This window comes from Sorex araneus, chromosome X, assembly GCF_027595985.1.
Source record: "Sorex araneus isolate mSorAra2 chromosome X, mSorAra2.pri, whole genome shotgun sequence".
In the NCBI taxonomy this organism is placed as follows: Eukaryota; Metazoa; Chordata; class Mammalia; order Eulipotyphla; family Soricidae; genus Sorex; species Sorex araneus.
In genome coordinates this window covers 257,225,282-257,246,940 of record NC_073313.1, presented here as the reverse complement: position 1 = coordinate 257,246,940, position 21,659 = coordinate 257,225,282, and the positions used below count along the sequence as shown (strand labels likewise).

The 21,659-nt window shown below is 54.7% G+C and overlaps 1 protein-coding gene across 1 annotated transcript in view; it reads left to right on the top strand.

The window, feature by feature from the left end:
• Positions 1-7,731: 7,731 nt before the first annotated feature.
• Positions 7,732-21,659, top strand: part of AP1S3 (adaptor related protein complex 1 subunit sigma 3) — an 81,142-nt gene continuing 67,214 nt past the window's right edge. Inside the window, exon 1 of the mRNA XM_055121910.1 lies at positions 7,732-7,848. Coding sequence (XP_054977885.1) covers positions 7,846-7,848 — 3 coding nt within the window. The 5' untranslated portion in view covers positions 7,732-7,845. The remainder of the gene's footprint in view (positions 7,849-21,659) is intronic.

The following is a 21,659-nucleotide window of genomic DNA, read 5'->3' as shown; positions in this document are numbered from 1 at the left end:
TGCCTTTTCCCCCAGCATGTGAGGCCAGTTTCCAAGCTCCCCCCCCCCCCCCCCGACTCTTTTTGTTTTCAAAACAAAATCTCTTTACTCCTCTGTCTCGAGAGAAGAGAGAGAAGACAAATCTGAAAGGAAATCCACCACATGTAACTGGGTGGCTGGTTACTTTTAATGCTACAGTGAATGTCTGGGGTCTTATTTACTTACTCTTTTATTTGTTCGTTTTTTAGATCATAGCCAAAGATGCTCAGGTGCTGCTCCTGGGTCTCTGCTCAGAAGTTACCCCAGGCAGGTGGGGAGGGGTCAGACCACAGGCAGTGCCAACATTGGGGTCAGTAGCATGCAAGGCGACACCTTTATCCTTACACTAACTCACCAGCTCAAGGTTGGGGTTTTATTTATTTATTTATTTATTTATTTGCTTTTTGGGTCACACCTGGCGATGCACAGGGGTTACTCCTGGCTTTGCACTCAGGAATTACTCCTGGCGGTGTTGCATGAATGTTCCTGCGGTTGGAGGCGCTGAGATAAGGCACACGGAAGAAATGTCTTTTTTTTTTTTTTTTTTTTTTTTTTTAATAATTTTATTGAATCACCATGTGGAGAGTTACATAGTTCTCAGGATTATGTCGGTTATACAATTCTCAAACACCCTTCCCTTCACCAGTGCCCATCTCCCATCACCAACCCCCCCAGTATACCTGCCACCCCCTCCCACCTCCCCAGTCCCCACCCTTGTACATGATAAGTTCCACTTCGTTTATGCCTTATCTCGATTACATTCCATGTTTCAACACACAACTCACTACCGTTGTTGGGGTTTCCCCCCAAAAAGGAAAGCAGTCCTATTGCCAAGGAGGCATTTGATAGTTCTCCACTGCTAAGAATATAGAGATATTAAGTCCCGCTGTTTGTTACATAACTTTTCTTTTTCCCCCTTGCCCCGCGCCACCGAGTTCACGCCTGTTTGGTAATCGCCACGCTGCCTGACAAGGGAAAAAAAAACCGAAAAGGATGGTTATTTCCCGTCATCGGCAGGCGTGGGGCTCTGGCTTAGTTGATAGACTAGTAGAGTTTCTGCAAGCAGTTTCTGGAACCGAAGGGCTTGCGCTGGTATCGGCTCCGGCTCGAGATTCCACCAGCGTCCCACTGTTCCATGTACATAATTTTTCCCCTTATACCCCATTCCCACGCCACCAGGTCTGTTTGCTTAATGGACATCACACTATGTTTGACACCACGCCGCGTTTCTTCCCGAGAAAGAAGGATATTTCTTCTCAGCCGGCGTGGGGATATGGCTTAGTTCAGTCTAGAGAGATGGCTACCACTTTGATTGCCTTCAATATTTCAGCAACAGACTTACTATTCTTGTTAGGATCTCCCACAAAAGTCCGACCCATTAAAAAGGGACATATTACATATTGCTGATGCTAGGATGACATTAGGTCGCGCGGCCGCTGTCGCGGCCGCGCGGTTTTGGGTTTCTGTATAAAGTCCAGGGAAAGTACAACCAGAAATATCACTACAAACTTTTACCCTTTTATGGTGCTCATAAGATGGAGAAGCCTAGAGAGAGGCTCGGCGTCTCCATTTTGCGCTCAGGAAAACCGCGGATCCTGCGCTGTGCTCAGGGGGGAGGTGTGGAGAGAGAGAGAGGTTAAAAGAATTGGGGGATGCCCGGCTCCCACTGTTTCAGCGCACCGTGGGGTCTCTGGTCCCATGCCGGAATTAGTTCAGTGGGCTGTTTGGAGTCCAAGAGCGCTTCCTTGGGCTCTTCCATCATGCTCGCTCCGCAGCAGGGTCCAAAGGGAAGCACACGTGGGGGAGGTGGGTTTAAGTATCTATCTGCTGTGGGCGGGGGTCGCCGCCCCCGCCCCCTGGAGCCTCCCGCAAGCGCGCGCGCCTCCCGTTTCAGCTGGATCGCCGTCTCCATTTTGCGCTCAGGAAAACCGCGGATCCTGCGCTGTGCTCAGGGGGGAGGTGTGGAGAGAGAGAGAGGTTAAAAGAATTGGGGGATGCCCGGCTCCCACTGTTTCAGCGCACCGTGGGGTCTCTGGTCCCATGCCGAAATGTCTTGATTGGAGAACTAAGGCTCTCTCTGGCTCTTAGCTAAGGCAGAGGGCCTCGTGGACCTCCTTTTATTGATCATGGTAGCTCTAAAGGGTGCGATATGGTGATGTCACCAAAGGCATCAAAAGATGTTACAGGAAGAACATTGAGGCAGCATTATTTCCTTATATCTGCAGGCCAGTAATCTAGGCCTCCGGAAAGAAGATGCAAAACCAAAACTGAAACCTTCCTCGGGCTAAAAGCACTTGGATTTACATCCCAAAGACAAAAACTGGGCCCTGCACCTGAAATCTACATCCCAAAGACTAGGCTGGGCCAGAGCCTACAATTTACAATATCAAAGGTCAGGCCTGGCTAACACCATCTGCATGTCAAAGACCAGCCAGGCTTCTGTGAGAGAAGGAAAACCGCTCTTTTCAATATACTGAGATTATTTTTCTGAAGGCAGCTTGAAGGGGGAAAATGTTCAGCTTCATCCAAACCAGTCAGGACACACGAGAAATCTCGCCCATTTTTATGGGTCCCTATGTTCCTGTCCGTAGTACGGTACAGTATACATGGGCTTGCCCTGAGAGCTCAGTCCAGCCCCAACAAGGCGGTGCTCAGGAGACCATATGGGATGCTGTGAATCGAACCCGGATCAACTGCGTGCAAGGCAAACGCCCTACCCGAGGTGCTATCGCTCCAGCCCCAAGATTGGGGTTTTTAAAGCAACACCTCGTGGGGCTGGAGCGATAGTACCACAAGTAGAGAGCTTGCCTTGCTTGCAGCCAACCTGGGTTCAATCCCAGGCACCCCCTAGGGTCTCCTGAGCACTGCCAGGAGTGATCCCGGGCTGCAGAGCCAGGAATAAGTCCTGAACCCACCTGGGGGTGGCCCCTGAACTAAAACAACACCAGAAAAAAAAAAACATTGCAACTGAAAAAATTTCTAAAAATAATTCTTTAAGGTCTCCTGGAAAAGATCTGGAAAAGAAAAGTGTTGCATGTGGCAAGAATAGAGGTTTCCCGGAGTTTCAGACTGACAAGCCGGACTCTGCACAACCGCCCAAGAAGCTTCTGGAGATGCTGTCAGCTGACCCCAAGGAGGGAGTGGTGGAGATCAGGGCCTGAGGGCTGGCTGCCGGCTACCCTGAGGCAAGGCATTAGCTGACCTTGAAGTTGGTCTCTGCTCTTCTTTTCTCTAAAAATCCCTTCACTTTCTAGCCATGAGCCTCTTGGTTTCTGTGCCATCAGCTATTAACTTTCTCACACTGAGCTCCAGCTCTAAAATGCTGTTATCCAGCTTTACAGGGTGGGCCTGCCCTTTGTTATCATGCCCTGAGTTTGCTTCCCCTTCCTCCTTCCCTGGGGGGGGGGTGGGGTGGGGTGGGGTGGGGGGGTGGAGCGGGAGGGGGCCTGGGGGGTGGGGTGGGTGGGTGGGTTCTGCATTCTGTGATTTCTAAACCTAAGCCCTTATGTCCTCCTGCATTCCACCAGGCCATCCAGGGAGGAAGAGTAAAAGAACAACCACGGGCAGAGAGCACCCCTCCATCCTTGGCACCCAGCACCTCACGTACCTTGCTTCTCACACAGCACTGTAGCACTGTCATCCCGTTGTTCATTGATTTGCTTGAGCGGGCACCAGTAACGTCTCCATTGTGAGACTTGTTACTGGGTTTTTTGGTTTTTTTTTTTTTGCTTTTTGGGTCACACCTGGCGATGCACAGGGGTTACTCCTGGCTCTGCACTCAGGAATTACTCCTGGCGGTGCTCAGGGGACCATATGGGATGCTGGGAATCGAACCCGGGTCGGCCGCGTGCAAGGCAAACGCCCTACCCGCTGTGCTATCGCTCCAGCCCCTTGTTACTGTTTTTTGCATATCGAATATGCCTCGGGGAGCTTGCCAGGCTCTGGCGTGTGGGCGGGATACTCTTGGTAGCTTGCTGGGCTCTTGGAGAGGGATTGGAGGAATTGAACCCAGGTCAGCCGCGTGCAAGGCAAATGCCCTCCCCCTTTTAGCTATCGCTCCAGTCCCTTGCTATTATAGTAAAATCTCAAAATCGGTATTTCTTTGAATAAAAGTGATGACAAAAAGCCCCTCCCCATGCCTTTAATTTTCACATGCTGGCTTCTCACTTTTTTTTTTTTTAAATTAGTGAATCACCGTGAGGTATAGCTACAGGCTTACAAACTTTCGTGTTTGCGTTTCAGTCATACAATGATTGAGTACCCATCCCTCCACCAGTGCCCATTTTCCACCACCGATGGTCCCAGCATCCTTCCCACCACCCCCATCCCGTCCCCTCCACCCCACCCCGCCTCTGTGGCGGGGCATTCCCTTTTGCTCCCTCTCTCCTTTTGGGAGTTGTGGTATGCAATAGAGGCATTGAGTGGCCTTCATGTTCGGTCTATGGTCTCCTTTTGGCACGCATCTTTTAGCCCGAATGGGTCCTCCCGACATCCTTTCCTTGGTGGTCCCTTTTCTATCTCAGCTGCCTTTTCCTCCAGCATGTGAGGCCGGTTTCCAAGCCGGCTTCTCACCTATCTTGCTCCCTGGTTTCTGCCTATGCTGACAGGTTTTGAATCTAAGGGCCCTGTGAGGCTGGAGCTGGGACACCCCGCTTTGCAGTGCAGCGTTCTGAGCCCCCTGCTTCTCTAGGGTTGGCCTCGTTGCCCTTAGAGGCTTATGGGGGATCCCTTGAGCTGTGCCCAGGTTTAGCTCTGCCCCTTGGTTCACTATCTCCATCCGGGCTGTCACCTCTACAAAGGGAACAGCACTTCCCACTTTCAGGGTCCAGTCTTGTAGTGATTTGGGGTGTGGCGTGGGACTTTGGAGGTGGGAACACCGGGGCACTAAGTCCAGACCAGCGGCCACTGGCCATCTCAGTGACAGTAGAGGGAGAGAGAAAGGAGCTTCAGAATTTTTAGGTTTATTTCCCTCATTCTCTCATCAAACTATTCCTACCAGGGGCCTCACAGCAAGGCGACTTGGCCCTGCTTTAATCTTAATTGTCATGACAGGGCCCTGAGATTTTTGTTTGTTTTTGGTGGCAGAAGGAGGTCACACTGGGCGTGCTCAAGAATCATTCCTCATGGGCTCAGGGGACCATAGGAGATGCTGGGGATCGAACTGCCATCAGCCTTGTAAAAGGAAAGTTTCCTAACTACTGTTCTATCTCTCTGGCCCCAAGGACACTGATTTTTTTTTTTTTTTTTTTTTTAGGTTTGAATGTCACGTTTGGGAGCCCAGTCTCTGAGAGCAATAAAACCCCTGGAGGGCAGAAAGAAGGCTCTGGTGCTTTGCAGAAGGAGGTGGGTGGGGCAGGACAAACAGATGCTGCCCCAAAGGGGGATGGAAATGGGAAAATCACCGAGGGAAGGCAGATGCCAAAGGCCTGAGAGGGGGTTGGGGGAGGGGGCGGAGCTCCCTATTTCCCGTAAAAATCCCCTTTAGAAAACAGCTCTGCTAAATTCACAGTCAGTGGCCAGGAGAACAGTCCAGAAGCTAAGGTGGTTGCCTTTCATGCTCTCACCCCAGTTCCATCCCCGGGATTACATATGATCCCTTTGAGCACCATCAGGAGTGTACCGTGAGCATGGAGCTAGGAGTAGCTTCTGAGGACTTGTGGGCACTGATTGTCCAAACCGTCCCTTCTCTATCCCCTCCCCCCAAAAAATTAGTCAGCTGCGGCTTATCTGTGGGAAAGATAAACTCATGCCCTGCCTGGGCTTGAATTAATCAATAACCCCAGTTTGGAGCCATCTGGGCAGACGCCATGACTCCAGGGGTCAAAGCCAACCCTAGCCACAGGGCCACTGACACTCCAGCACCCACCGGAAGCCGGGCTTTATTAGAACGTCCAGGGTGGGGGCTACTGCTTCCTTGGGGGCTTCTAGTCCACAGGGTGCTTCAATGTCAGGAAGAGTCATCTTCAGGCTCCGTCCACTTCTACTGACCCCATCTAACTCCCGCCGCAAGGGAGGCAGATCCAGAGGGCAGCCTGCCTGCCACGCCCCTCACTGCCCCCACCCCAGCTCCGGACCGCCCCCCTCCCCTCTCCTAGCAACCTGCACAGACCTGCCTGCCGCGGATTGTTTCTTGCTTCACTACTTTCCATTCCACTGGACACGATCCGCTTCTGAAGGCAGAAGGCTTATGTCTGCCCTGCTGGACCTCCGCTTCTCCTGGACGTGCTGATGTGTGTTTGCAGCACGAGTACTCTGGAGGACGGAGCTTTCCTGGTGCACCCGTGGGGGGAGCTGAGCACTCTAGGGGGAGGGACACAGAACTGAGAAGACTCTGCACCAGCTTCGTACTCCTTGGCACCCCTGGAAAGGGATGCAAAGGCTTTGAACCTTTAACCCCGGATCTCGATCATATCAACTCACTCTCCCTAGGGAACGGATATGGGCACCTCAAATCCTTCCAACGAGGGGGCTTGGGGTTTCCTATCACTCCGGGTGGAAAGAGAATGGAGACCAGAGGAACAAATCTAGAATCTACAACCTGGACCTCAGGAGAGAACGTTTAAAACCTGTTTGAAATGACCGGCATCGGGGCCAGAGCAATAGCACAGCTGGAAAGGGGTTTGCCTTGCACGTGGCCGTTCTGGGTTCAGTCCCCAGCACCCATTGGTTCCCCAGCACAACCAGGAGTGGTGGCAGAGCACAGAACTAGGACTAAGCCCTGGGCACCACTGGATGTAGATCCGAAACACAAACAATAAATGCAGTGATCTGTATCACTGGATCGCACAGTTTATATCTGTGCAACATTATATATTTTTATATATACACATAAATTTCATGTAGTACCCTTTCCGCCCGGCTGGAGCGATAGCACAGCGGTAGGGCGTTTGCCTTGCACGCAGCTGACCCGGGTTCTATTCCTCTGTCCCTCTCGGAGAGCCCGGCAGGCTACTGAGAGTATCCTGTCCGCATGGCAGAGCCTGACAAGCTCCCCGTGGTGTATTCGATATGCCAAAAACAGTAACAACAAGTCTCACAATGGAGACATTACTGGTGTCCACTCAAGCAAGTCGGTTAGCAATGGGATGACAGTGCTACAGTCATACCCTTTCGGCCAGCCCCAGCTTTGCCCACCTGCCCTTCCCTCTGCTGCTCAACACCAGCCAGTCAGCCTGTGACACTTGGCACAGGAGTGGGCAAACACCTTCCCTGGGTCTGATCTAGGTTTTTCTCTAAAGGAATGGCACGGCCCGGGTCTGGGCTGGGAAGCCGCTCGCTCCGCCCGCTGCGGGTGCTGCAGGGCGTGGCTCCGAGGAGGCGCAGGTGCCCGCGCGCAGGTGCCGCTCACCTGCGGCCGCCCGCAGAGCGGGGCAGGGCGGGGCGGGGAGGAACGGGGGCGTGTCTGGGAGACAGAGGCGTGGCCCGGAGGCGGGGCGTGGCTCGGCGACGGGGGCGTGGCGTGACGGTGTCGCGACTCGGAGGGGCGTGTCTCGGCGGCGGAGGCGTGTCTCGGCGGCGTAGGGGGCGTGGCGTGACGGTGCGCGGCTCGGAGGGGGCGTGGCGCGGCGGAGGCGGGGCTCGGGGGGGCGTGGCGCGGCGGAGGCGGGGCTCGGAGGGGGCGTGGCTCGGCGGCGAGGCTCGGCTCGGCGGCGTAGGGGGCGTGGCGTGTCTCCCCGGGGGCGTGGCTCAGCGGGGGGGCGGAGCCCGCAGTCCCCCCAGGCCCGGGGCATTGTGGGAAGCGGCGGCGTCCCGGCGCGCGCTCACCTGTCAGCCGCCGGCTCCTAGCGCTCGCCTCTGCGCTCGCGTCCCCCGAGGTCCCGGCGCGCCATGGTGAGTGCGGGCGAGCGCGCTCCCGGGGCACGGTGCGGGGCGCGGCCCCGGGCCGGTCGGTTGGGGACTCCTCCGCCGCCGGGGCCCGGGTGCGGACGGGGCGTGCCGCCGGGTCCCGGGCACACCTGCCCGCGGCGCACCTGTCCCCGACACACCTGCCGGGTCTCCCCGGGGGGCCGCCGGGCGCCGCCTGTCATTCATTCCGCCCAGGCTGGCAGGCGCTGCTGGCGCCCCGGCGGGGCCAGGGTTCCGATCCAGGGAGTGGGAGAGCCTTGCACCTTGGCGAGCCCCCCACCCGGCCAGGTGTCGTGGAGTCCTGGGGAGCTGGGGGAGGGCGGTCACACTGTGCAGGGTGGGCAAGCAGGAGGGCGTCGAGGAGGAGGTGCCACCCGAAGTTGTGCGCTGCAGGGTGTGGGAGCCCGGAGAGCAGAGGTCGGAGGGCAGAAACCCTGGCCCACAGCGAGGGAGCTAGGCAGGGGCCCTGGGTAGGGTTCCGCGGGCGGATCCAAGCCTTGCACGGGTTTGAGCCCTGGCATTGCAAGAAACAAAAATTTATTCCTCTAGAGATAAAAAAGAGAGGAAAGAGAGAAGAGTGAGAACGAGAGAGAAAGAGAGAAAAGGAAGAAGGGAGGAAGGGAGGAAGGGAGGAAGGCAAGCCAGCAGTGGAGTGGAGGAGTTTGGATTTGCTTCCTACTGAGCGGTGGGCGCCTTGCTGGTTTCCTTGCGCGCGTCCAAGCTCTCCTTGGTTCCTGGTGGGGCGCTGAGAGCAGCAGCGCGCAGGGCACCCGTGTGTGCGAGCAAAGAGCAGAGGCAGGGCGGCGGGCGGCTGCTGAGGGCTCCGTGGCCAGCTCGGTGGCTTCAGGTAGCCTTGCACTCATCTTCCTTCTAAGGGTAGCGTTTTGAGGGTGCAGTGACACCCCCCATCTGCCCCCCACACCTATCTCACTTCCCCGGCAGAGTTCACTTCCCAAATCTGAGGAGGAACAGAAGTGACCCGGTAGGCCACTTTCCCCAGGGCCCCCCCCCCCCCAGCAAAGCCCCGGGGGGTGGGTGCAGGGATCTCGGTATACAAGGGCAGGAGAACCACCGAGTGGAGGGCCCTGTGGCAGAATGGAGGTGCTTTTGCTGTTTGACGGGTGCAGAGAGCTATGGAGAGGGCTCCAAAGAACCGAGCAGCTCTCGCGTCCTGCTCAGCTTTCCCAGAGAGGGTGTGAGGACAGGGCCAGCCCACCAGCCTCATTTCCCTAATGGCAGGTACAGTGACACAACTCCCTGCCCTGGAGTTTGTGCGGTACCCCTGGGTGGCTTGTAATCAGCTGGTTAGAAATGTGCCGCTTCCCCTGGCCTGCTCCCTGCCCCCCTCAGCTCTTGCCCAGTGGGAAGCAGGGATGTCACTGAGCACCTGGGCAGGACACGCAGCTTCAACTCATCCTTGTGACACATGCAAGCGAGAGGAAGTGCCACAGTATCATGCTTCTTTCTGGGCTTCAGCCTGTCGGGCAGTGAATGAACGCATCCCGCCTCTCTGTGTCGGCTAGTTCATCTGGAAAGTGGAGGTGTTGCGAGGGGCTCACAAAATGCGGTCTGGGCCCCTTAGGTGTCCCCAGGGTCCTTTCAGAAGGGCGCACCCTGCACCATTTCCAAGCAGCCCTAGTTTTCTGTGCCCTGTCCACAGACCCATCGTTCATTCCAGTGTGGCCGGACGTGCCTACCTGCAGGGGACAGCAGAGCCAAGAGTCCAAGTGTGTTGGCACTCTGGACAATTGCTAAAGCGTTGGGATGAATTTGATTATTGTTGATGCCGGGAGGATTGAACCCGTGTCTTCCACATGCAAGGCACGTGCTCTGCTCGGAGTCATAGCCCCTGGGTTTGCTAGGTTCCACTCCCATTCTTTTTTATTTTTTAAAAAGTGATTTTTTTCAGACGTACTTTAACTTCATAAAAGTTATGTGTATAGTTATATTAGTGAATGAATTAATTCATTATTATATTACATGCTATAATATATTATGTATTATATATCATATACTAAATAGTTAATTGGTTATATTAATGAATAACAGGTATGTTGTTATTTTAAAGCAAATTAATATGTGCCTATTGTCGTTGATTTGGGGGCCATGCTCAGGGGTTACTCCTGGCTCTGCACTCAGGAATCATGCCTGGCAGTGCTCGGGGGACCATATAGGATGCCAGGAATCGAACCCAGGTTGGCCGTGTGCAAGGCAAGCATCCTGTGCACTGTGCCAAATTTATTTTCTTCATTTATTTATAGTATAGCAAACATCCATGGGTGCAATCCAGTGAAAAGCCCTTGGGAATGTTACAGCCAGCAGTGCTTAGGATTTACCCCTAGCAGGGCTCCAGGGCCGTAGATGATGGTGGTGATTGAACCCAGATCAGTTGCACGCAAGGCGCATGCGCAGCCCCTGATGTCCTCTTGCCCTGGCCCGAGGGCTGCCTGTTGTTAAGAGTGTGAGATATCGTGGCTGGTGCGTTACTGCAGGTGTTTGCTTCGTAAGTGCTCAGTGACTCTCGCCTCTCAGCTGTCACCACGGTCACGTGGGAGGAGGAGTCCGCAGCTGGCGCCTCTGCCCAGGGCTGCTGTGTGACTTCTCAGCTTTCTCCTTCTCCTCTCTGACTCTGCTTGGGCTTCTGCCCGGGGGACCGGAAGATGCTCTCGCACCCTCTCTGGTCCCTCCACTCAGGGAAGGGCTCTCCAGCCCGCGGGTGCCCGAGAGCCAGTGTCCAGGCACATTCCATGGCCTGGTGCCTCTGGGGCTGTGTTTGGATACGGATTACTCGGTTTGAGTAGGCCTGGTGTTCCACTGCACCCTGCCTTTGTCTCCGAAATCTCCCCCTGGAGAAACAATGGCAGGGCAGTTGTGTGTCAGGGACCCCACGGGTGGACGGGCGGACTCTGAACTCTGAAACATTCTGCTGGGGTTGGAATGGTTGTTCTTTTATGGACTTTTATGGCATTTTCCTCCCGTAGCAGAGCAGCGGCTGCAGAATGGATTCTCATGCAAGGCCTGGGGCGGGGCATGTCTGCTTTGCCCCTAAATCTCCCTCCGCCCAACACACACCCAGTGTGCTGACCAAGGCAGAGGGAAGGACTTGGCCAGGACTTCAGATCAGCTTTCCTTTTTGTGACACCTGTCCCCTGTCCCTGTCTCCCCCGCGGCCCGCGCCCCGCCCCCCGCCACGTCCTGAGAAATTATCCCATTTTTTTTTTTTTGGGTCACACCTGGCGATGCACAGGGGTTACTCCTGGCTCTTCACTCAGGAATTATCCCTGGCAGTGCTCAGGGGACCATATGGGATGCTGGGAATCGAACCCGGGTCGGCCGCGTGCAAGGCAAACGCCCTACCCGCTGTGCTATTGCTCCAGCCCCGAGAAATTATCCCATTTTAAAGAGTGGGGGCAGCTTTTATTTGAGGGACCCACCCCTGGTGGTGCTCAGGGCTTATCCTGGCTCTGTGTTCCTGAATCACTCCTTGGCGGGGGGTTTGGGGGACCATATGGGATGCTGGGGGTGGAAACTGGGCAGGCCGTGTGCAAGGCAGACACCCGACCCACTGAACTATCTCCTGGCTCCAGTGGGGGCAGCCTGAACAAAACTCTGAGTGGACTTTGTTTTATGCGGTCCGTGTGCCTCTAAAACACGAGGACCCCCTTGTTTCCCTGTTGCTTTCCCTTCCCCTTTTTGCTGTTTCTGTGGTGATGGAGACTTCCACACTTGGCTTGGGTGCCTGATGTTGAACTCCATGCCCTTACACAGGGTCTGGCCATCAGAAGAAACTCAGCTGGGGGCCCCTTTCTGAAATCAGTCATTGTTTTCTTGTGTCACCGCGTCACACAGCAAATCCATCAGATTCTCATTAGTGACTGGTTTTTATCTAAACTGTGATGAACAGGTTAGAAAAAAATGAAAGGGTTATTCTTTGGTGTATGTGGGGGAGGGGAGAGAGAGAAAGAGAGAGAGAAAGAGAGATAGAGAGAGAGAGAAAGAAAGAGAGAGAGAGAGGAGGGGGGAGACCGTTATGCTTCTTCCACCCAGTCTATCAGTTTTATTGTCTGAGTCTTAAGTGAATTGTGATAAGTATGTAATTATTTTGGTGGTTGAAATTCCAAATTGAGGACAGAGGTAATGAGCACTTTCAGTTCTGCTCGGGAGCTCCGGCCAGCAGAGCGTGTGGGGGCCAGCGGGTTGGCTAGGGCGCCTTGTCCCTAGAAGTTCACCGCCCCACCCCCCCAGCCCACGCCACCAGTGAGACTGGTGATTCCCACTTAGCGGGCTCTAACTTCTGAGTTCCCGTTCCTGGCTCTGGGGGGGCCGGCGATCATCAGCGGTCACTGCTGGCGAGGCCTGATCCCGCCCACAGCTGCTGGCAGCGCTCCGCAGCCTGGGTCAGCCTCACGGCGTTTTCAGCGTCTGTCCTTTTGGGTCCCAATGGATGATCGCCTCAGGGCCTGGGAATGGAGCTCAGTGATGGGGCACAGGCCTTGCATGGGTGAGAACCTGGAATCACCCAGAAAAGAAATCACCCAGCAAAGGCTAAGAGAGGGGCTGGAGCAATAGCACAGCCGGTAGGGTGTTTGCCTTGGACGCGGCCGACCCAGGTTCGATTCCCAGCATCTCATATGGTCCCCTGAGCACCGCCAGGGGTAATTCCTGAGTGCAGAGCCAAGAGTAACCCCTGTGCATCGCCAGATGTGACCCAAAAAGCAAAACAAACAAACAAACAAAAAAAACCAGAAAAGGCTAAGAAGGAATCACCCAGAAAAGGCTGAGAAGGTTGCTCAGAGGTCAGAGTTGCCTATTTTCTGTGCACAAGGCGCCAGGTTTGATCCTCATGATTGCAGGATGGTTCCCCCTAGGCACAGCCAGGGGTCCCCTGGAGCTCCCCACAAAGCTCCCCCAGCCCACTGGGTCTGAGTTGTAAATCATTTGGCCTAGTTGTCCTGAAAGTGGCACAGGGGCTCTCTAGACACTGGCTCATGCTAGTCCCCCACAGCCCGTAGAGAAAGAAGAGAAAGAGACACACTGTTCTGAGAATTATTTTATGATGCACCAAGACATAATAGCTATGCTTTCTTCATCTCCTCCATCCCACCGAAAGAGGAAGAAGAGCCTGGCAAGGATCTCTAAGTAGAGCTGTTTCCCGATGTCTCCCTGAATCGTTCATTTATCGTGGCGGTGTTCTGGCCGGAGGTTCTCCCAGAGACCTGGGGCTTCTCTCGGGGTCCCTCCTTCCTGGGGCATCTCTGTCCTCTCTCAGTCTCCCAGGGGACATTCCCTGCAGACCATTTGAGACCCAGGTCCTGATGGATAAGAACAGGCATGTGCGCCCTGTGGTCAGTGCCTCTCAGTACTCAGTGGGGCCCGTGATGTCTTGCCAGCACCCCGATGGACTAGAGGAAAGGTTCCTCCCTGGGGCTAGAGCGATGGTACAATGGGTAGGGCACTGGCCTTGCACGCAGCCAACCTGGGTTCAATCCCTGGGCACCACCAGGAGTAATTCCTATTTAGGTTTTTTTTTCTTTTTTAAATTTTTGGGTCACACCCGACAATGCTCAGGGGTTACTCCTGGCTCTGCACTCAGGGATTACTCCTGCCGGTGCTCAGCGGACCATCTGGGATGCTGGGAATCGAACCCGGGTCGACTGTGTGCAAGGCAAATGTCCTACTCGCTGTGCTATCACTCCAACCTCACCAGGAGTAATTCCTAAGTGTGGAGAGAGGAGTAAGCCCTGGACACCCCTGGGTATGCTCCCCTCCCGAAACAGAAAACAAAACTGACAGCTCCCAAATGAAAAAGGTTCTTACTCTCCAGCCGCCGAGAGCGGGGGAATATTGAGAACAGGAACACTGGAGAGGGAGCCCCCACCTCAGGTCGGGTCTCTGAAAGTGACTGACCATTACGAAGAAGCTGGCCCGTTGTGGGGGGGGCGGGGGAAGCTTCCAGCAACTCTGCAGCCTGGAACTTTCCCACAGGTGGAGCTGGCTTCCGAACTGACTGTAATCGAAGGGTTTCTGCAGTGCCTGGGGGTACGTGCACAGTCTCTGGGAGGTGCCCAGAGCACACTGGCATGGGGCCAGGCACTGGGGGCACCCTGCTTCACACACCCTGGCTAGGTCTCCATGGGATGGAGTCCAGTGGGCATGTCCCTGTCCCCGGAGACTGCCTTCTGCGCTGGCTCGGCCCTGGAGGAGGAAGTCAGGTCATGACTGGCTGCTGGGACTCCTCGGGTCTTCGTTCCAGGGTGGGGGGGCTGAGAATCACAGGCTCCTCAGCAGGCACTGTTGGGCATTAAGGCAAGTGTGTGGCTCCTTTGTGGGCTTCAGGGCACTGAGTGAGGCCCCGTATGTGAGACCCCATGTCCTATGTAAAGTCCCACGGACTATCTGAGGTCCTGTGGGAGGCCCTCTGTGTGAGATCCCATGTATGAGGTCCTGTGTAAGTCCAATGTCCTGTGTGAGGCCCATGTCCTGTATGAGTCCCGTGTCCTGGGTGAGTTCAATGTCCTGTGTGAGTCCAGTGTTCTGTGTGAGGCCCGTGTTCTCTGTGAGTCCAACGTTCTGTGTGAGGCCCGTGTCCTGTGTGAGTCCAATGTCCTGTGTGAGGCCTGGTGTTCTATGTTAGGGCCGTGTCTTGTGTGAGGGCCATATCCCGTGTGAGGTCTGTGCCTTGTGTGAGGCCCCGTGTGCTATGTGAGGCCTGTATCCTATGTGAGGGCTCATGTCTTATGTGAGGCCCATGTCCTGTGTGAGCCATCATGCCCTGTATGATGCTTTATGTCCTGTGCGAGGCCTGGTGCTCTATGTGAGGGCTGTGTCCTGTGTGAGGCCCATGTCTTGTGTGAGGCCCCTGTCCCATGTGAGGCCATGTCACATGTTAGGCCGTTTCCCATGTCAGGCCATGACCCATGTGAGGTCCGTGTCCCATGTGAGGCCATGTCCTGTGTCAGGCCATGTCCCATGTGAGGCCTATGTCCTGTGTGAGGCTGTGTCCCGTGTGAGGCCATGTCCTGTGTGAGGCCATGTCCTATGTCAGGCCATGTTTCATGTGAGGCCTGTGTCCCGTGTGAGGCTGTGTCCCGTGTGAGGCCATGTCCTATGTCAGGCCATGTTTCATGTGAGGCCTGTGTCCTGTGGGAGGTCGTGTCCCATGTGAGGCCGTGTCCCGTGTGAGGCTGTGTCCCGTGTGAGGCTGTGTCCCGTGTGAGGCCGTGTCCTGTGGGAGCCCTGTGTCAGTGGAAATGCTGGTTTTGCCAGAGTTGGCGTGTTGGAGGCTGGGCCTGCTCACCGCTGTCTCAGTGGGCACTCCTCTGAGCCCGGGGCCTTGGTGGAGCTGTGTGGAGGAAGAGCGTCCCTCGGCCTTTGCCAGTCAGTCCCCTCGTTTCACCTCAGGGAGGTTGCAGCTGCTTTTCTGGGCATGTGGTGCCTCAGTCTGGGCTGCCAGGAGCAGCGCGGAGAGAGGAGCTGTGAGGGGCTCTGTCGGTCGGCCAGAGCAGCCTGTGGGCCCGGGAGAGGGGCATCCCTGTGCCGGCCTCCCTGCCCGGGGCACGTCCCCCTTCGCTGTGATGGGCAGGGAATGCAGAGACCTGCCCACCCGCACCCCATAGTCTGCCTCGAAGGTTTTGTGGTGGCTTGTGGGTACCCTACCCTGCCCGCCTCTTCTCAGGCTGGCCCTGTTCCCACCTGGGGGCCTTTAGCCAGCTGGGGCCTGGTGTGTCCTCTGAGGTACTGTCCGTAGCTCCCCATTTGCGGGAAATACGGAGACAGATATGCAGCGTGTCATCAGAAAACTTCCAGATGGATGTGGAAGGACACTAGTTGTTTCAGGGTGAGAGAGGGATGGGGGAGTAAGGGGGAAGAAAGGGAAAGAGAGAGAGAGAGAGAGGCAGGGAGGAGAGAGAAGGGTGAGGGAGGGAGGGAGGGAAGGAGGGTCTTCATTCTTTTTTTTTTTTTTTTTTTTGCTTTTTGGGTCACACCCAGCGATGCTCAGGGGTTACTCCTGGCTCTGCACTCAGGAATCACCCCTGGCAGTGCTTGGGGGGACCATATGGGATGCCGGGGATCGAACCCGGGTCGGCTGCATGCAAAGCAAACGCCCTACCTGCTGTGCTATCGCTCTGGCCCCCGAGGGTCTTCATTCTTGGGTGGGGTGGCTGGGGGCATGTTAGGAGATGAACGCAGTTCATCCAGGACACGTGACACTCCTACAGATATTGAAATATGACTTCCAGGGCAAGAAGCAGGTAGCACCCTAAGCTGATTTTTTTTTTTTTTTAAATTGGATCACCACGTGAAAAGTTACAAAGCTTTCAGGCTTAAGTCTCAGTCATACAATGATCAAACATCCATCCCTTCACTAGTGCACATGTTCTACCACCAAGAACCCCGGTATAACTCCCATCCCACCCCCACCCCCGCCTGTGTGGCTGATGATTTTCACTTTACTTTCTCTTTGGATTACATTCAATATTTCAATAGAAAACTCACTATTATTATTTGGAATTTTCCCCCAACAATCAGACCTGCCGAAAAGGCATCATTTGATAATTTATTTCCCATTGCTGAGAATGGAGAGCCCATGAGGTCAGTGGCTGCTCGGTTTTGGATTTCTGGTATTTTAGTAAGTAAGTCCAGAGGAATTTCTGCCAGAAGTCGCATCACTGCAAGTTCGTACCTCCGGTGAGTGGGCTGTACAAGATGGTGGTCACCACGCTGCCGCCACCGAAAGGAAAGGCGGAGAGAGAAAAACCTCCCAGGGCGGCATGGGGCCATAGCTCAGTTCACAGTCTGGAGGCATTTCTGCAAGAAGCCACTGGGTGCTGAGTGTAGTTAGTTGGCTTCCGGGATCATGGGCGTTCAGGAACGGAGGAGCCGTTTGTGTGCGTGCGGCCCCTCGGGGTCACATCTGGGTGGAGATCAGCAAAAGCTGAATTTTTGGCTCAAGCCTACGAAATAGCCCACAGACAGCCGCACTCAATGTGTGCCTTGAATATAGTGGACACCACGTTTGATTCCTAGCATTGCCTCAGGTCCCCTGAGTACAGCCAGAAATGGTCCCTGAGCACAGAGCTAGGAGTAAGTCCTGAGCACTGACCAGAAGAAAAATGAAAAAGAACCATATTTGTTTCTGAGAATGGCTCTTGGCATCTATTACAGCTCTCTTGCCTTTGGGCACCTGAGCAGCCCCCAGGAGTCCTGGCTGTACCTTCCTCTCTGGGTGAGAACTGAAGACAACCCAGGGGAATTGCAGTGATTCATCTTTCTCACTCCAGTGACTCTGCCACTCTGAGTAATGAGGCAAAAAAATATTTCTACGCGTTTCACAGTACTGAGCATGAAGCACGGAGACGCCCGATGTCTGTCTGATCATGGGGTGAGGGGGGAGTGGTAGGAGGGGAACTCTGTGTTCAGGAGACAGCTGAACATTCTAGAGCTTCAGAGACACGCCCTGGGAAGCCCTGGCGAGCTGTGTCCTGTGGGATCCGCGCCGGGAGATCCCCTAATTGTTCTGCCTCTCACATCAGTACTTCCCAGAAACCCAGGTCTTCCTGCCTACCCCTACCCCCGGGAAAAGAGAAATAAATCCTGTTGCTTTTTTCTTTTCTTTTTTTTTTGGGGGGGTAACATCTGGCGATGCACAGGGGTTACTCCTGGCTCTGCACTCAGGAATTACTACTGGCGGTGCTCGGGAAACCAGATGGGGTGCTGGGGATCGAACCCGAGTTGGCCTCATGCAAGGCAAATGCCCTACCCGCCGTACTATTGCTCCAGCCCAGAATCACAGCTTTTTATGTCACAGGGGAAACTCTAAGAGACTTGGTGGGGCAGGGAGCACAGGGAAGAATAGATCTTTCAAGAGACGTGTCAAGATTTTGCTGGGCGGGAGAGACAACTGTGTTGTGTCAAAGTTGGGGTCCCTGTCCCCCATGTCACAGCGTCTTAGGAATGGGCGGTGAGGTGGAGACGAGCCCCGGCCTTTGTGTGTACGCCCGTGAGCCTGGATGTTAGCTTCTCACCCCTCAGGACCCATTCCCAGGTGCACGCCCTGCAGTTCCCCCCGCCCGAGGATGGAGTGAGCTCACCCAGGGCACACAGTTCCCATTCTGTAACATTAGCCAGACTCTGTTGAAGAGAATCAGGAAAAAGCGCATGAAAAACTTGAAAAATGACACAAGGGCCTTTGATTTTATTTGTTTTTCCTGAGAAACTTTTTGCAGCAGGTGGGCTAAGGAAACCTGGACCCCTAGGCAGTGAGAGTTGCCTTGGGGCAGAAGGCCACAGCTGGCATATCCCCTGCTAGGGTCGAAGGAGATCACTCACTCAGTGTCCGTTTCTCAAACAAGAACTTGCCTTCAGTTTCTTCTCTCTCTCTCTCTTTTTTTTTTTTTTTTGCTTTTTGGGTCACACCCAGCGATGCTCAGGGGTTACTCCTGGCTTTGCACTCAGGAATTGCTCCTGGCAGTGCTTGGGGGGACCATATGGGATGCCGGGGATCGAACCCAGGTCGGCCACGTGCAAGGCAAACGCCCTACCTCTGTGCTATCGCTCCGACCCCTTTCTTCTCTCTTTCTTTAAAAAAAATATTTTTTGGGGGGTAGGGCGTTTGTCTTGCATGCAGCTGACCTGGGTTCGATCCCTCTGTCCCTCTCAGAAAGCCCCACAAGCTACCGAGAGTATCCCACCTGCACAGCAGAGCCTGGCAAGCTACCCATGGCGTATTTGATATGCCAAAAACAGTCACAACAAGTCTCACAATGGAGATGTTACTGGTGCCCGCTCGAGCAAATTGATGAACAGCGGAATGACAGTGCAACAGTGCTACAGTGCTACATGAATCAGTGTGACATACAGTTGCAGACTTACAAACGTTCGTGCTTACATTTCTTTTGTTTTTTTGGGTCACACCCGGCGATGCACAGGGGTCACTCCTGGCTCATGCACTCAGGAATCTCCCCTGGCAGTGCTCAGGGGACCATATGGGATGCTGGGATTCGAACCCGGGTCGGCCGCGTGCAAGGCAAATGCCCTACCCACTGTGCTATCGCTTCAGCCCCATCGTGCTTACATTTCTTGTTTTTTTTTTTTTTTGCTTTTTGGGTCTCACCCGGTGATGCACAGGGGTTACTCCTGGCTTTGCACTCAGGAGTTACTCCTGGCGGTGCTCAGGGGACCATATGGGATTCTGGGGATCGAACCCGGGTTGGCCCTGTGCAAGGCAAACGCCCTACCCGCTGTGCTATCGCTCCAGCCCCCGTGCTTACATTTTTTTTTTGCTTTTTTTTTTTTTTTTGGGTCACACCTGGCGATGCACAGGGGTTACTCCTGGCTTTTCACTCAGGAATTACCCCTGCCTGTGCTCAGGGGACCATATGGGATGCTGGGATTTGAATCTGGGTCGGCCGCGTGCAAGGCAAATGCCCTACCCGCTGTGCTATCGCTCCAGCCCCCGTGCTTACATTTCTTGACGAAGACATCAAGCCCTCATTTCTCAGGGCACTGCATCGAGAAGTCTGATCTTTCACAGTCCTTTGGGCCCCATGAGGTGGTACTTGGATTCGAACACGCGGTTGACATCACTAATACTGGCATAACGTAAGTGGGGAGGGAAGCCATGCTACTAAGGGGGCGAGTCAATTGGTCAGCTCATGAACTGATTCAAAAGGGTGATAGCTTGGACCTCCTCTCCACTGAGGAACAAACCTGTTCCTAGCTCCCTGCTGTAGGTGCTGTCATTAAGGCCTGGAAACCACCCCGGGACAGCTTTTTAAGGAGTGCAGTGAACCGTGGTTTGGAAGGAAAGGTTGGTCCTTGATAAACGTCTAAGTGGTCCTCACGGCGCTGGGTGTAGCGAGTTGAATGAACCTCTTCAGCCCGGTTGTTCAGATCACAGAAAACTCTGCATCAGGATCAAATGAGCGCCATGAAACCTGGAGAGGAACCCAGGCACTGCCTTTCATGCAGCTTCAAAGTCCCATCCAGAATTTCCTGGAACCTCACCCTTAGACATTCACCAAGAGTATCCTGCCGCCGCGCCTTTCCTTGAATGGTGTGAAACACAAGGGCTGCCCCACACCCTCATTCGCTCCCAGGGGACCTGGCAGCATCTTTACTAGGGGCCAGAGCTAAAGCACTGGGTGTCACAGCGAGAGCAGTGTGTTTCTTCTGCCCAGAGATGGTGGCAGAGGGAGAAGGAAAAGGCAAACCACTTTTAGGTTTTTATTTTTATTTATTTATTTATTTTGCCTCTTGGACCACACTCTTTGAGCACTACGGGGACCCTGGAATGTTGGGGCTCGTGCTTGGGCCTCCAGCATTCAGAGCACTGTGCTCTCTCTCTCCTGCCCCCTCAAAGGATGTTTTGGGCTTTTTCTTCCCCCTGTCTCCTCATCCTTCATCCTGTGCTCTTAAGAATGATTTTTATTTTTCGTTGGCCTGGGACCTGGCCCAGGGCCTCACGCATGCAAGGAATAAGTCACCGAGTCACAGCCCGGGACCCAACCATTGTGTGTTTTTAATGCTTCAGGTTATTAGACAAGTAGGCAAGTAACACCCCCCATCCCCACCCCTTCTTTTTTCTTGGTAGGGGTGGGGGTGAGGGTGGGGATTGAGTCACACCCCGCTGTGCTCAGGGCCTTCTCCTGGCTCTGTGCCTGAGTGACCCCTGTCGGTGCTCAGTGCTGCGGGACTGAACTGAACTTAGAACCTGGTCAGGTGGTTGCAAGGCAAAGCCCCCGAATCCCCGTACAGTCCGGCCTTCCCGTCCCAAGACCTTTCTCGTCGTTATCCCATGAAGCTTGTCATGATACCAGGAAGAGCCTTTTCACGGATGGAGCCAATGGAGAGAGTTTGGGGGCGCAGCTCATGGAGTTCTGGTGTTTCCCGGGAATCACCGAGGTGGGGAGGAGGAGGAGGAGGTGTCGGGGCGGAGGGCAGAGCCGTGAGACTCAGCTGGGAGAGGCCTATCCTTGTCCTCAGCTTGTCCACGGAGTGCTCTTCCTTGTGCATGGCCCTGGGTGTGCAAGCAGAGGCTCAGGGAGTAGACGGGGGAAGGTGGCCCGGGGACAGGCAGTCCCAGAGGAGTCTCCCGGGGCCCTCCCAGCTGCTCTCTCCCCTACCTGGGTCAGCCCCGGGAAGCAGTGAGGGGTCCAGTATTAGCAGGGTGTGGTCTTTCCTGCCAGCCTGCTTTCCTGCTGACGGGAAAGGACAAACCTTTTGTTTCGGGGGTCACTAGCTGACAGTGTGCAGGGGCTGCTTCCAGCCTCATAGGGGGTTTCAGTGCTGGCTGTGCCCTGGGATCAAAGCAGGCCCCTACCCTCAGACCCATCTGCCCCTCGTCACCCCAGACAAACCTTTTAAGTTCATTTTTTGGTTTGTTTTTGATCCCCGGTACCACATATGGCCACCCAGCACTGCCTGGAGTGATGCTAGAGCCACGAGTAAGCCCCGAGCATAGCCAGGTGTGGTTCCAAAGCAGGAACGCACAAAGAACAATAGGTGAACATCTCAGTATATCTCACCGCCCTCCTGAAGAGTGAGAAGAAGCAGGTCAAAAGTTGTACTCCTACAACTTTGCCCAAAGTCAGGGGGGCTTTGCTCTGGAGATTTGTCTCAATAGCAGCCAAAGTCCATCGTTACCTAAATGGCAGGTGTATTGGTAGGGGTGGGTATATATCTAGTCTTGAGCGACTGAGGGCCTCCCGGGTCCCTGGAGAGCACTGTAACCCCCTCTCTGCTTCCGACCACTGTCCTTATCCTACTCGAATGTGCCTTTTGAGGAAGGAAAGCTG